We start from the raw sequence: 13,409 nt of genomic DNA on the forward strand, positions 1-13,409 counted from the left end.
AAAGTCGCTCAAAAAAATGGTAGTCTCTGGCAGTTATGCCATCTTCACTGTTGGGTGAATAAATATACGGTAGTATGTTAAGGTTCTACTTCTAGCTAGTCGCACCTACAGTGCAATGTTGCTGGACCTTCAGATTATTGTAGCAGTTCTAACCCTCAGAGTGAAAGAGACACTTGGCTCAAAAAGAAATTTGACAGCCCATTTCTATTTTATCCATTGCCTAATCCTTAATCCAGACACTAATTAAACCCAACCAAAATTTACAGAGATACTCCATCAACCCAAGTGACCTGTACAAAACATACCATACAAGTTCAACTCACAGCAACACACTTCAGAATCTTCAGATCAGCACAAGCATGCATTCAGCTTGCCACCAACTTGGCTTCACTTGGGCTCCACCCTTGACGACGGCAGCCCGCTGCTGCTGTACTCGGCCGGGCTGTCCCCACCGTATGGATGGCGCGGCGTCCGACTAGGATAGCTCATGGACTCTGACGCCGACTCGGCTCCGCCACCGGCCATCCTCGTGATCCGCTCGATCTCGGCTACCACCTCACCCATCGGCGGGCGGTCGGCGCCGGCCTCCTCCACGCAGCGCAGGGCAAGGTCCACGTATTGCTCCAGCCCGCCCAGCGACGACGGCGCTGCGCCCAGCACCGGGTCCAGCAGCTCGTGCAGCCCGTACAGGTCCTTGCTCCGGTCCAGCGCGGTGTGCACCTCCCGGACGATGTACCGCCCGCGCTCCAGCGGCTTCTTCGCCGTGATCACCTCCAGCAGCAGCACGCCGAAGCTGTACACATCGCTCCTGTCCGTCAGCTGCTGCGTCATGTAGTACTCCGGGTCCAAGTACCCCTGCCACGTGTAGCACAATGTCAAAATGTGTGTCGATTTAGGGCTGTCCAATTCCCGACAACAGCTTAATTAGGATTTTATATGAACTTGTCGGTGTGGGAAACTAACCATGGTGCCCTTCACTTGAGTCGTGACCATTCCCCTGCCGTCCTCGCCTAGAAGCTTGGAGAGGCCAAAGTCTGAGACCTTGGCGTTCAAGCGCTCGTCAAGGAGAACGTTGCTTGATTTGATGTCACGGTGGACAATCGGAGGGTCAGCCAGCTCGTGCAGGTAGGCGATGCCCTTCGCCGTGCCGAGGATGACACGGAGCCTCCGCTTCCAGTCCAGCCGCACGCCAGACTTGCCTGGAGAAATTTTCAGGCAATATGCATGAGCAACGACAAACGAAGCATCTGACACTGGATTGATCGATCCACAAGAAATTTCACCTGTGAGGCTCTCTTTCAGTGTGCCATTGGGGATGTACTCGTAGACCAGCATCTGCTCACCCTGATCGAGGCAGAAACCGACGAGGCTGACGACATTCTTGTGGTGAACCCTGGACAGAAGCTCGATCTCAGTTCTGAATTCCAGGCTCCCCTGGAGAGATCCCTGCTGAGATCTCTTGACAGCAACCAGTTGCCCAGTGGGAAGTGTCCCTCTGTAAACCTGCAGTAAGAAATAAGAAGAGCTCTGAATATAGATCGACTCTGACATGCTATGCATCGTCAGGACGTCTGCTCTACCTTCCCGAAGCCGCCGGTTCCGATGTCATTTGCCTCTGAGAAGTTATTGGTAATCTTCTTCAGTTCATCGAACGTGAACATCCGTGCGCCTCGCAGTTGCGGAATGCTGGTGCTGGTGCTCTTCATATCCAAAGAAGCTGCAGATGGTTGTGCTACCTCCGTCAGTTATCAACTATAAATCAGACAATAATGATTGGTGAAAGATGAGATGGTTTATCAAAGCTAACCAAAAGACTGGCTCCTCTCTTCAGTGTTATGTGTTTTTCTCTTCCTTTTGGCGATAATAACAATAAGAGCAAGTAACACTGCAACAACAACTGCACCACCGACTGCAACTCCGACAATAAGAGGCATGCTGTTCTTCTTTGATTTAGACGCTACTACCTCTTCTGTATATATGAAATATTAATTTACTACATACGTCAGCATGCAATTGTAGCTGATGTCAAACCATGAAGTACAGGTTTTTAATCAATGATCTTACCATTTTGAAAAAGATATTGTTGTGCGATAAAAAAGTATGGACCGAAAACAGGCGGTGGTTTGTAGGTCTGATTAGTCAAAATGAACCCAATGTCAGAAATGTCCTGCTCTCCAAACTGAATCTTGCCGCTGGGAAACACCTCCAGGCTCATCTCCAAGTTGTTGCTTACATCAATAAATGGATTCTGAAGAGCAATTGAGTCCACTGGGGCCTGGTGTAACAAGAACTTGGCCTTCATATCCTTCTCCAGCAAAAGATAGTATGACTCATTGCTGAGGTCAGAAAACGATGGTGCTCTGAAGAACAGTGTGCCTCTGTATGGTACAGCACAGGTGCAGCTTGGGCTCAGAAGCTGGCTTGAGAGGCATGTGGGTGGCAGCCCAGCACAGTTCTTAAAAGTAGTATACGGCGGCGCAGCTGGATTAGATTGTCCGGTGGTTTTGCAGTATTTTTCGCTGCTCCCTTGTTCACATATTGGGTTTCCTGAAAGTCTGTGACGAGAATTTATGTGAATACTGAATCCGTCAGAAAACTTAAAGTTTTGACACAATGCTTGAATGTCCTTACATGAGTTGCTTGTCGTATGGGGTTCCGGTAACAGTGATTTGTGCGATCTGATTGTCCTGCAAGTCAATTTTTTGGAGCTGAGTACCGAAGCCAGATCCAATATTCAGCGTCCCGTTGAAACGATTGCCCCGAAGCCTCCTGAGATTGACAGATAGTATTATTTGAATTGAACATATGAATTGTCCAATCATATCTATTTGTACATTCTCGTTCACTCAATCAGTTAGCTGAGGACAGTAGGACTGTGCTGCAAACTAGCAAGCCGTAACCACTCACAGTGTCTGAATTGCAGAAAGGCTGAAAAGAGCTTGCGGGAGCTGCCCGCCAATGCCCAGATTTTCAAGGTACCTGCAGTTAACGAAAATTCAGATAAATTTGCCTCATGAAATAGGCAAATAGCGCAAGTAAAAAGAAGATAGAGCTAAAAACTTACAGTGAAGTCAAAGACGGCAAAGCAGTGAACCAGGATGGAGCATCAGATGCATTAAAGCTGTTGTTGCTCATGTCCCTGTGACGAAGTTGCAAATGATTCAGAAGTTAGATATATTGCTTAAACACAATTGGAGTCTTCTTTTTTCAGAAAGGAAATCTGAATTCACCACTTACACAAAGCTGAGTGAACTCATCCCTGTAAGATCTGGCAGTGGACCAGTGAGCTGATTGTTTTCGAGATGGCTAGAGTAAAAAAAATAGAGGGTCTAAGCTTCCTCATGTAGAATTGATACCGAGAAAAAAAAAAGCATACACAAGCAGGAGACTCACAGTTCAGCAAGCTTGGTGAGGTTGTTAATGTTGGTCGGAACTGCCCCAGACAACTGACTGTTTTTATCGAAACGTCTACATCGATAGAACTTCGGTATCGGAACAATCATATGCATGCCAAAATCACAATATGAAGATGAATGTACTTACAAAACTTCCAGCGTATTAAGAAGTCCTAAAGTAGGGGGCATGCTACCGGAGAAGTTGTTGTTGTCAAGAAGCCTGGAGAAGATGGAACGAACCACTGAATCAGCTCCAACACAAAATTCAGGCAGTTATGAGTTGAAGATCTGGGTTTGTCTTACAGATGTATTAGCTTCATGTTTGAGTTGAAAATCTGTCTCGGTATGGTGCCAGAGAGTTGATTGACTCCAAAGTGACTGCAAAAACATGATGCTTACATGAGATACAAAATCTTCAGATACTCCCTCCGGCCGGAATTACTTGTCGAAATATTACATGTATCTAGACGCTTTTTACACATAGATACATCCGTATTTGGGCAAATTTGAGACAAGTAATACCAGTCGGAGGGAGTATTAAGATGTGTCACTTAGGAGAATGTACTTACAAGTGCTTTGTATTTGTCAGATTATCCAACCCAGGATTTGTCCCATCGAATATGGGAAGTCCTCCGGTGAGCATATTTTCACCCAAATCGAGCCAGTATAGCTTTGAGAGCCTACCAAGCGATGACGGTATGGGACCCGTGAACCTATTGGAGTTCAAATATCTGCAGGATTTGATTAACAATCTCAGTACACTGAAACTAAGTGCAGAGATATTGGGATGAGCAATGGCTAGGTGAGAGCCTGATACATAAACAATATTCATGCTACCTGCTAGTTGCTGGGTTGTAGAGTACTGTAGCATGTATAATGAAATTTTCATCAAGGAATTTCCGCAAATTTAACAAGTGCGGCACATAAACAATATTGATGAGAACAAATCCCAACTCCAGTAATCCATTTTGTTATTGAGACAAACCAAACCAGATCTATCTCAACAATGCATGTCTTTCGGTTTTGACAGTCTCAAGCGTGTAACTTTCACTGCTATTTTGCATATGAAAGTGTAAGCAAAAAATTATAAATCGTGGAATCTAATGATATCATGTGCACTTCACCAATGCATATATTTTTACATATTAATGGTCAAAGTTAAGAAAAGTCATTGCATGAATTCTAGGACCATGTATTTCTGAATGGAGGGAGTAGAAACCGAAAGGATGGAGCATTAAATATCCTATTTCAGAAAGGGAAAAGAAATAAATTGAAAAAAGAAGTCCTAAACAGAAAACTTTTGAATATAAGATGTACTGCCCCTGATCTTTATGTTATCGTATTGTTGAACTCTCTTCTTCCTTAATTTATATATTACATGCAGCTCTCCTGCATGTTTTATTTTCTTGCAAGCTTACATGTCTGCATTAAATGAATGATATTGTTCTATAAATGGAACCTAACAACAAGTGAACCACAGTTGGAAGGTCTTGTGCAGTGGTGGTAGATAGATGAAGCACTGCAAATATTTATGGTTGATGAGAAGTTTATAAATTGCAAATATGTCTACACATAATAAATCAAAACGTAAAAGACTAAGGTGTTCGATGTAAATATATCAGTTTGAGCTCATTACAGAAATATCAGTTGTGAGAGCTGGCCTATCTCTTGAGGTATTTCACCAGAAAAGCTGCAGCCAGCAAGAACTCTGTGGGGAAGTGAGAGAGCAAATAAGACGACAAAGAATCATACACTGGGATCCTGAAGTTACTGAACCAAATGTGCTCCTCCAAATTTAAGTACTCACAAGTTTTGGAGGTTGCTCAAGGTTCCAATGGATGAAGGAAGAGAACCGCCTAGGTTCTTGTTCTGGGATAAGTCCCTGCGACCATAGGAGACAACAAACTCATAAATATGCATACCATGCAAAATTCAAATTACATTCATGTTTAGTCCTGATTCTGAAGTTCTTGATTAAATTTCTGTGGAAAATACCAATTTAGTTTTCAACTGAAAAGAAGCCGAATTCAGTCATTTTTCTTCCAAAGATTATTATTTTGCTTCTTTCATACTAACTTTTTCATGAAGAAAGTAAAGCAATCTAGAGTGCTCAAACTACAGTTGGGAAGAAAATACATACAAGAGCTGCAATTCTGACAAAGATTGAATGTCCCCTGAAAGAGTCCCAGGCTTCCCCCCTCGAAGAGTTCCGGACAGTCTTCTGTAAGACAGCCATCAAAGGAGAACACCGTAACAGTGAGTAAATGATCATGGATCGTCATGATTACAATTTACAAGGAAAAATAAATCCATGGTGATATATAAAGCTCTGGTTCTGATGCTAACATAGATGTGACCCGGTCTCCAGTGCAACTTATCCCGATCCACTTTTCACCGCATGGATCATTGCCAACCCAGTTTGATGGGTGGGTGTTCCAGGAAGCTGCAATACCAATTAGGCCAGCAGCTGCAAACATAGACAAGAAGAACAAAATGGGAAAATTAACACTTCAGTAACAAAGACCAAAGGAAGATGTGAAATAATACATACTGTCTTGCCCATTCGTATCTGCCATGATGACAGAAGCCTTCACAAGAACACTGAACATGAAGAGCCAAGGAGAAAGCTCCATGTTTGGACGGGTTTTTGAGATATCCCTGAAAATCTTTCAGTTGCTCATCGCTTGAAAGGTCAGAAGCCTTTCTTTCATTTCCAGTTGTTATGTATGGTAGCAAAGGGGACACCAAATGTCTATTCATAAAGTACTGGTCAATATATCGTCCTATGGATTGATTTAAACCGTCCCTCTTAGCTCATCCAACAAGTAACTAATATACAAATTCCTTGGAGAAAAATCAGAACAAACTGAAAGGGCAGAAGAAAATAAGGGGCCAATGGCTGTGCCACTTGCATTAGGAAAATGACAGGATTTGAGTAGTGTTAGCCCTAAATTTAGTGCTTTGGGTATCAAATCAATTTCTTAATCTGACAAGATTAATCTATCATGGAGCAAATGGTTGAAGAGCATGTGCATACAAGTCTTTGACCCAAACAAAAGATAAAGAAAATTTTAAAAAATTGCAGGTAGATGCAAGGACAGTGAGTAGAATCCATGGCAAAAAGAAAAGAAACAAAAAGGTGAGTAGAATAAAATGGAGGCATTCGGATTGTTAGAGCTGTTCCACAGTTAGTTCCTTAGTTTCTTCTTTGATGTGGACCATTTTGGTTGTTTTATCACCAACATGAGCTCAACCAACCGTGGACCAACTCATACACAACCGGACAACCTAATTGTAAGAGCATGCTTCCTAGTGGGCAACTGGGCATTGTTCTTAATTGATGGCTACAAGCATTTGTCTATAAGAGTTAAATTACATCGAAGTTTCCTAATTGTGCAGACTTATCGGTTGGCTCCTCTGACTTGCAAATGACTTTCTCTGCTCCCAAAAACTCTTGCAGCCGTTCGCACAAATGTCACGTTCGCTGTTAGACGACGGAATCCACTGGTATGGCGTGCGCTGCTTTGAAGTGGCAATGGGGATTGCTGGAGGGGCCTAAGCATGTCACCGCCAATTTAACATCCCAAATTCTCCATAGAATACAAAATTATGCCAACAATCCTTCGGGAAGGACCTACCCTAATTGTTCTAAAACAAATCCCCAAACCAGTCGCCATACCGTTTCTTGACGAAGCACCACGAGCTTCTCCTACGTCCTCCGCGCATCCTGTCGCCGCTTGCGGCACCATCGGCGATGTAACCATGCTCGAGCCACTTAATCCACTTCTCCCCCAGGCACGCACAGGCATTGCTGCGCTGACCACCAGCATAGCAGCAGGGTGCCTCCATCGTCTTCGTCGCGGACTCGTGATATCCCCCTGTAGCCAGTTCTCGCGTCCGTGTACCGTGTGCTGGTTGGGTCGCCGGCGTCCGTAGTAGCTGGAGCGCCGCCGTGGACTTGGATTGGCTACCGCCGCACCCCTGGCTCGTGGTTTCCACGGGCTCACGGCCGGCGGCGTTGGTCGGCTGACGGAGGCCTTTTTTTTCCCTTTTACACGAAATGTTTTATGGCGCGTAACTCGATGAGGGTAAAGTGACGTGTCTGGTCTATGACTATGTTTAGTGAAAACACAATAACAAGGTACCAACAAAACGTGCGTACTCCGAAAAAACCTAGCCGTCGCCGTCTTGGAGAAAGTTACAATTTCACGGCCGATCCGTGACGTCATGGCGATGGAACGTCGTAGTTTAGAAGATTGACGTTCTGGCTCCTTATCCGTTCGATGTAGGCGTTGCAACCTATATTATGGAGTCAGTGGTTCTCACGACATGTTTTATCGTGTTTTTGATCTTTTTCTTTGTTGATTCATCGATAGAGAATCAGTTTTACAGCTTGTCTTGCAAGAAGTATAACCCTGTCCATGGTGTGTTCAATGATCTTATGTTCTAACCGTTTGAGGTGGGTGGCTTGTGCGGCTTTCCAAAATCTTTGAGGTTAGTTCAACTTGTGCAATCACAGTATTCTTCAATTTTGTCAACGAATATGTGAAAAAGCATCGAGATGCGAATGGTGGATCAAGAGAAATTTACTTCGAGGGACTGCAATGAAGCTTTTAGTTTGCTTAAGTATATTCGTTATTTGTGTTCGTTCGTGTACCGATCTTTTGTACTTTGTCTCATGAATCAATAAAGCCAGATCGTTGTTCTAAAAAAAATCTATGTTTAGTGACAATGTGAAAAGTTTTAATTCTAGTCTAGCCATTAGATCTCAAATTCATGGTTCAGATGAAAGATGAAACATCTAGTCATTTAAGGGTATTTTGTCTCGGCGTCTCTGAGGAAGGAAGGGAGACGAAGGGGTTTGTTGTACGTTAGGGTGGAAATGAAGAGATCTTTGTTTCCGAGGGCCATTTTGAAAGGATCGCTTCGACCCAGAGCATGCAGACCAAACCGTGAATTATTAAAGAACAAGGGCTTTTGGACAAATTTGCAACTCGCCAGCTGGAAGTTATCCTAAGAGCACGCCACATGTCGAATTCAGACTAATCAGGGTTACTTTGCACAGCTATTCAAGTTTTGGGACTAGTTTTTCACCTTGTGCAACTTATTGGACTAAAATGTTTTCACCTCTCAAGTTGTTGGGCTATTGGTGCAATTACTTTTTTTTAAGAGAAACGTAGTGACTCCATCAACTTGCAGTTTTAAGGGTTATTTCAATTTTGATTAGCTAGTATGCCTGAGGTGCGACACATTTGCAATTTATTTAGTAGTAATAAGATCAGCACGATGCAATCAAACAAATAGCTTCGTGCAAATCCAGTTGGCTCCAAGGAAAATCACTGTGCGCTAATTTATACTTGTACTGTGAAGGTACAAATGGAACTACTCTCTCTGTTTCATAATTCTTGTCTTAAATTTGACAAAAATGGATGTGCCTATTTTAAAAAAGTGTTTAGATACATGTAATATTTCGACAAGAGTCATGAAACGGAAGGAGTATTATTTTCCCAAACGTTTACGGAGTTTACATAAGACCAACAAACTTTCGTTTACGACATCAAAAGCCCAGCTAAGTGAATGATCCTATAATTCTATTGCGTCTAATCATACATGTGGGTTATATGTCATTTTCCAATTTAAATACTCACACCGTCCAACAAAAGATGTCTCAAGTTTGTTAAAATTTGGATGTATCTAGACATGACTTAGTATATAGATGCATTCAAATTTAGTCAAAGTTAAGACATCTTTTGTTGGACGGAGTATATCTTTCTAATATCTTAGAACCAGAAACAGTCAAACAGCTAAAGTAGTGTCGGGGTTTCATACTATGCATGCTGTGAACCTAAAAGTCAACACGCAAGATGAGTATTCAGGTCATGGCCACCGTGTCACTTGCTTGCGATCGACAAGAACGTGTTCCAGTGGTTGACGTGAGAGCACTAGCTACACCAGGTCTTGTAGCTTGCGACATGGATTGACTGACCAAGTCAGAACAGAACATTGTTAAGCATACTCAAGTTGAATCCTGCGAGAAATCAAATCATACAGTGCTACGTACGGCCTAACTACTGTTGTTTTTTCAACAAAAATACCAAGTACTCACACCAATCCATAATAAATGTCGGTATTTAAGTACAAAGTTGTTTAGGGAGCGCTGACATCTGTGCATGTGTACCTTGCAATCTTCTTTTGTTGCGTTCTATAGAACGGACGGACGTAATGACAGGATGGACCTATTGCTAGCAACGTTGCCGTCGCGGTCGTTGCCGTCGTTGTGGATTGGCTGAAATCATTCATTAAGGCCTAATTAACTTGCCGCTCCTTGTCGCGGTCCACCGGTCCGCGTCCATGTTGTGCATAGCCACTAGCCGTTTGGCGAAATTAGGGAGAGAGGAAAACGGCTAGTGTTTTTGGTTTGGTTTGTTTGACTTGAGGACTCTGCTAGCGCTTGTTTTTTCTTTTTCTTTTTTTTTGAGCGAACGCTAGCGCTCGGCCGTCTGCCACCAGTGATGGGCCTTCCTTCACAAGGACGGCAAGTGATTACGGGCTGAGTGCGCATTGGGCCTTGTTGGGGCTTGGGCCCAGGCGTGTGTTGGCCCATTTATGTGTGCCCAGGAGTATGACTAAAAAAAAGTGTTTAGTTTTGCTAAAGCTAGACATCAGAATCCGATGCCACCAATCTAGATTCGAGAGGGAGAAAAAATTTCGCCGCCGCCAGGAGAGCTGGAGAGGAAAATTAGGGTTTTGATCTAAATCGTCGTTTTCGTCGGGATTCGCCGGTTCCTCTCATCTCCTGTCACCATCTTGGCGCTGCGAGGTAGGGGAACTCCGGTTTTTAGATTTACGAGTCTTGTGATATTTATCGGCAACGCTATGGCGAAGGGTGCGATGCCGTCAAGAATAAAAATATCCTGGTTCTTCTTTTGATGCGGCAGTGCCTTATTGGGCAGTGCCAGGGGGTCAGAGAGTTTTACTCACCGCAGATTTGCGGATTTTAAGTTTGTGTCCTCGCAAATCCGTTTATACGGATTTGATGAGTTTTTACTAGTGTGTCATGATGCTTTTGTTGGTTTGATCTATTTTGACTTTGGAATCCTCTTCTGGCGTTCTGATGAAGATCGTGTGGTTCGAGTTCGATGACTTGCACTTATAGGGGATCATCCCCGGCCCAAGTACGTTCAACGGTTACGGCTTCTCATCTTTTTAGATGGACGACTCAAGGGACTTTTTGGAACCTTTGAAGGTAGTCAAGTTCATGCAGCGCTACGAGTAACGATGTTGCCGCTCTAGTCTAATCGCAGTCTCTTTGCTGAAGCCTGGATAGTATTTCGTGTTGCAAAGATGGATACCATGGAGAATATGTTTTCGAGATATTTCAATATAATTCTTGCTATAGGGTTACTTTGTAATTTCTTGTGTCTATGATCCCATGTAATACACTTGTAATAGTTTTCGAGATTGAATAAAATTACAAGTGATTCTAAAAAAATTGTTTAGTTTTGCTAATCTAAAAAAAAGTGTTTAGTTTTGTTCTAACTAATTTTTTTAAAGTTTAACCAATCTATTAACATTTATAACTCTAAATTAGTTTTTTAATGTGTCGTAATGCATATATTCATAACACATTTATTTGATATTGTGGATCAGTATATATTTTTAATCAGTTAAATTTTAACAAGTTTGACTTAGGATAACATCTTATATTTAGGGACGGAGGTCATACAATTTTATTAGTTAGATGCAAATCTAAAAACCATAAGAAGTGATTAGAATAATGTACTCCCTCCGATCCATAATAAGTGTCGGGGATTTAGAAACTTATTACTACAACTTTGTACTAAATCCCCGTCATTTATTATGGATCGGAGGGAGTACTAAATCCCCGCCATTTATTATGGATAGGAGGGAGTATTATACAAGATTCAGGTTTTTAATGGGCCATCATTGAAAGAAACTGGGAAGATTGTGGGACGTTGAATGTAGATCAGATGGAAAGAAATTTATGCTGATTGGAACGGGGGAAAATTAGGCTATTTATCTCGCAGGACAATTTACATGATGACTCAGTAGCTGATTACTCCACCAATAACTAATCGAGTCTAAAGTAATTTGATAATTAACATGTCTTGAGAGGAGATGCATGTGTACTTAGGTTTATATATTATTTGGATGGAGTACATATGGCTCGTGCGGCTATTTCAAACCCATGACGTATATATGGTTCATGTGACTATTTCGAATCTATAGCGCATATATATGGTTCGTACAGAAGACTTGCGTTGCGATTGATGTATTAGGGAGAATAAAAGAAGAATGAGTACACTGTGGTTTAAGAAATTACAGAGAGATCGACCAACATGACAGCTACAATGACAGCCGGAGCCGAAGCAGGAGATCCGATTCCAAAGGATATTCCGATCAGGATGTAACATTTTTTTTATCATGGATCTTTGTCGTCGGGAACAAGAATCATGCCAAAAAATAAAACGGTTCCATTACGTTTCAATATATTCCAGCAACCAATCACAACCTTAATGAATCACTGAAGCCAAAAGTCTTCAGCCGTTGCGTCATTCTATGCATCATGCAGGTAAAGAAATAGTCGCGTACTGGTAAGCATAAGTAGTAGTTTCATACATGGAGAAAGTCATATATACGTACGTAACCACCGTGTTAATTAATTAATCAAATTAACGTCGTAGCTACAATATCAAATAAATATGTTAACACGGTGGTCATTAGTACATCAGTGATCGGTAGTCTTGGGTAAGAGAGAGAGCTCAGCAGCCTCAGCTAGCAGAAGCACCGTCGGCCATGAGTAGAAACAGCACGAGATCATCAGGGAGGAGTAGTAGCACCGTCGGCTACGATGGCTACGGCTCCAACGACGGGCGGGACGTATCCGTCAGCCGCTCGGCGAAAATGCCAATAAGCACTGTACAAGCTCATCACGGAGGTGGCGGCCATATACCTCGGCAACTATCATCAGCAGGGGAAGGTATTTATCCTTTAATCTGTTCCTGCTTGATTTTACGGTACCGTCCAAATGAATGAAGTACTGTAGGCAATACCAGTTTAAACTCAAAATTTCGTCTGCATTTCAAAGGCACGTGTACAAGTATTTGAGATTGAGGGTGACATTATTTGACATATAACCAACTTAATTTACTCTCTCCATTCCATATTAATTGGCGCGAATTTAGTATAAGTTGAACTAAATCCGCAGCATTAATATGAAACAGAGAGAGTACTTATTATTATTTTTTGCTTGTTTCCAGTTGATCCTCGTTGCAATCTTCCCCCAAATTACCATACCGTCGCACCATGGCCGGTCCCTGCACATCCGTCGTACGAGTATATGTTTCTGTGGACGCAGCAGCAGCAGCTGTTGCTGCAGGCCATGCAGACAAATTCTCTGCTGTTGCTGCAGGCCATGCAGACAAATTCTCCTCCGGCGTTCATCCTGCAGCGGCATGGAGCCTGCCTAGCACCCAACCTGCAGCCACGACAGGCGCCTGGAGGGCAAGCATAGCCGCGCGCCCTCGGGAATAAATAACATATCGGTGGAGAAATTCTTGCTTAAAACAGAGTACAAACTTCGATCTGGTGTGGCGTGTTCTTATGGTACCTGGATTTACAACGCGGTACTTGTGTTACTGGTATATTGTTTCAATTAATACTCGCACAATACTTGTGATTTCATACAAATAAATAAATGTATACTATATGTTCAAAGAGAATGTTGTACTTCCTCCGTCTCACATATTAAGTGATTTCAAATTTGTCTAAATATGAACGTATCTATATAGTATAAAATACGTCTAGATACATGTAATATTTCGGCACCTCATATGCGATTGACACATGTAATATTTCGGCACCTCGTATGCGATTGAGGGAGTACAAGATTTGTCTTCTAGATCGAGATATTTGTACCCGCTCTCATCTCAATAATTTACCCAGATTAATATGTGACCCGTCTTGAAAGCAAATGGAGTAATGGACCACCAC

General features: G+C 42.6%; 2 protein-coding genes across 2 annotated transcripts; one reads left to right on the plus strand and one right to left on the minus strand.

Moving 5' to 3' along the window:
- Positions 1-11: 11 nt before the first annotated feature.
- On the minus strand, positions 12-7,411 carry LOC100832505 (probable leucine-rich repeat receptor-like protein kinase At5g49770). The gene is made up of 19 exons (XM_003578731.4): positions 5,947-7,411; positions 5,742-5,862; positions 5,536-5,616; positions 5,203-5,277; positions 5,032-5,103; positions 3,965-4,126; positions 3,699-3,773; positions 3,544-3,615; positions 3,394-3,468; positions 3,238-3,306; positions 3,065-3,139; positions 2,908-2,979; positions 2,632-2,769; positions 2,065-2,555; positions 1,808-1,969; positions 1,581-1,717; positions 1,284-1,503; positions 964-1,199; positions 12-855 (listed from the first exon to the last, which is right to left on the minus strand). Exons 1-19 carry the CDS (start codon positions 6,026-6,028, stop codon positions 388-390), a joined length of 2,883 nt encoding a protein of 960 aa, XP_003578779.1. The 5' UTR covers positions 6,029-7,411; the 3' UTR covers positions 12-387.
- Positions 7,412-12,128: 4,717 nt separating this feature from the next.
- LOC112272451 lies at positions 12,129-13,188 on the plus strand. Its single transcript, XM_024463236.1, has 2 exons — positions 12,129-12,396; positions 12,677-13,188. Exons 1-2 carry the CDS (start codon positions 12,213-12,215, stop codon positions 12,928-12,930), a joined length of 438 nt encoding a protein of 145 aa, XP_024319004.1. The 5' UTR covers positions 12,129-12,212; the 3' UTR covers positions 12,931-13,188.
- Positions 13,189-13,409: the final 221 nt, after the last annotated feature.

This window comes from Brachypodium distachyon, chromosome 4 (genome assembly GCF_000005505.3).
Source record: "Brachypodium distachyon strain Bd21 chromosome 4, Brachypodium_distachyon_v3.0, whole genome shotgun sequence".
Lineage (NCBI taxonomy): Eukaryota > Viridiplantae > Streptophyta > Magnoliopsida > Poales > Poaceae > Brachypodium > Brachypodium distachyon.

Excerpts from the sequence above, each read along its gene's own strand:
- LOC100832505 (XM_003578731.4), bottom strand. The coding sequence starts at position 6,028 with ATGGAGCTTTCTCCTTGGCTCTTCATGTTCAGTGTTCTTGTGAAGGCT. Across the intron at positions 3,140-3,237 it reads ATGAGTTCACTCAGCTTTGT|GGACATGAGCAACAACAGCT; the intron begins GTAAGTGGTGAA and ends ACTTCGTCACAG. Across the intron at positions 2,980-3,064 it reads TTGCCGTCTTTGACTTCACT|GTACCTTGAAAATCTGGGCA; the intron begins GTAAGTTTTTAG and ends CGTTAACTGCAG.
- LOC112272451 (XM_024463236.1), top strand. The coding sequence starts at position 12,213 with ATGAGTAGAAACAGCACGAGATCATCAGGGAGGAGTAGTAGCACCGTC. Across the intron at positions 12,397-12,676 it reads ACTATCATCAGCAGGGGAAG|TTGATCCTCGTTGCAATCTT; the intron begins GTATTTATCCTT and ends GCTTGTTTCCAG.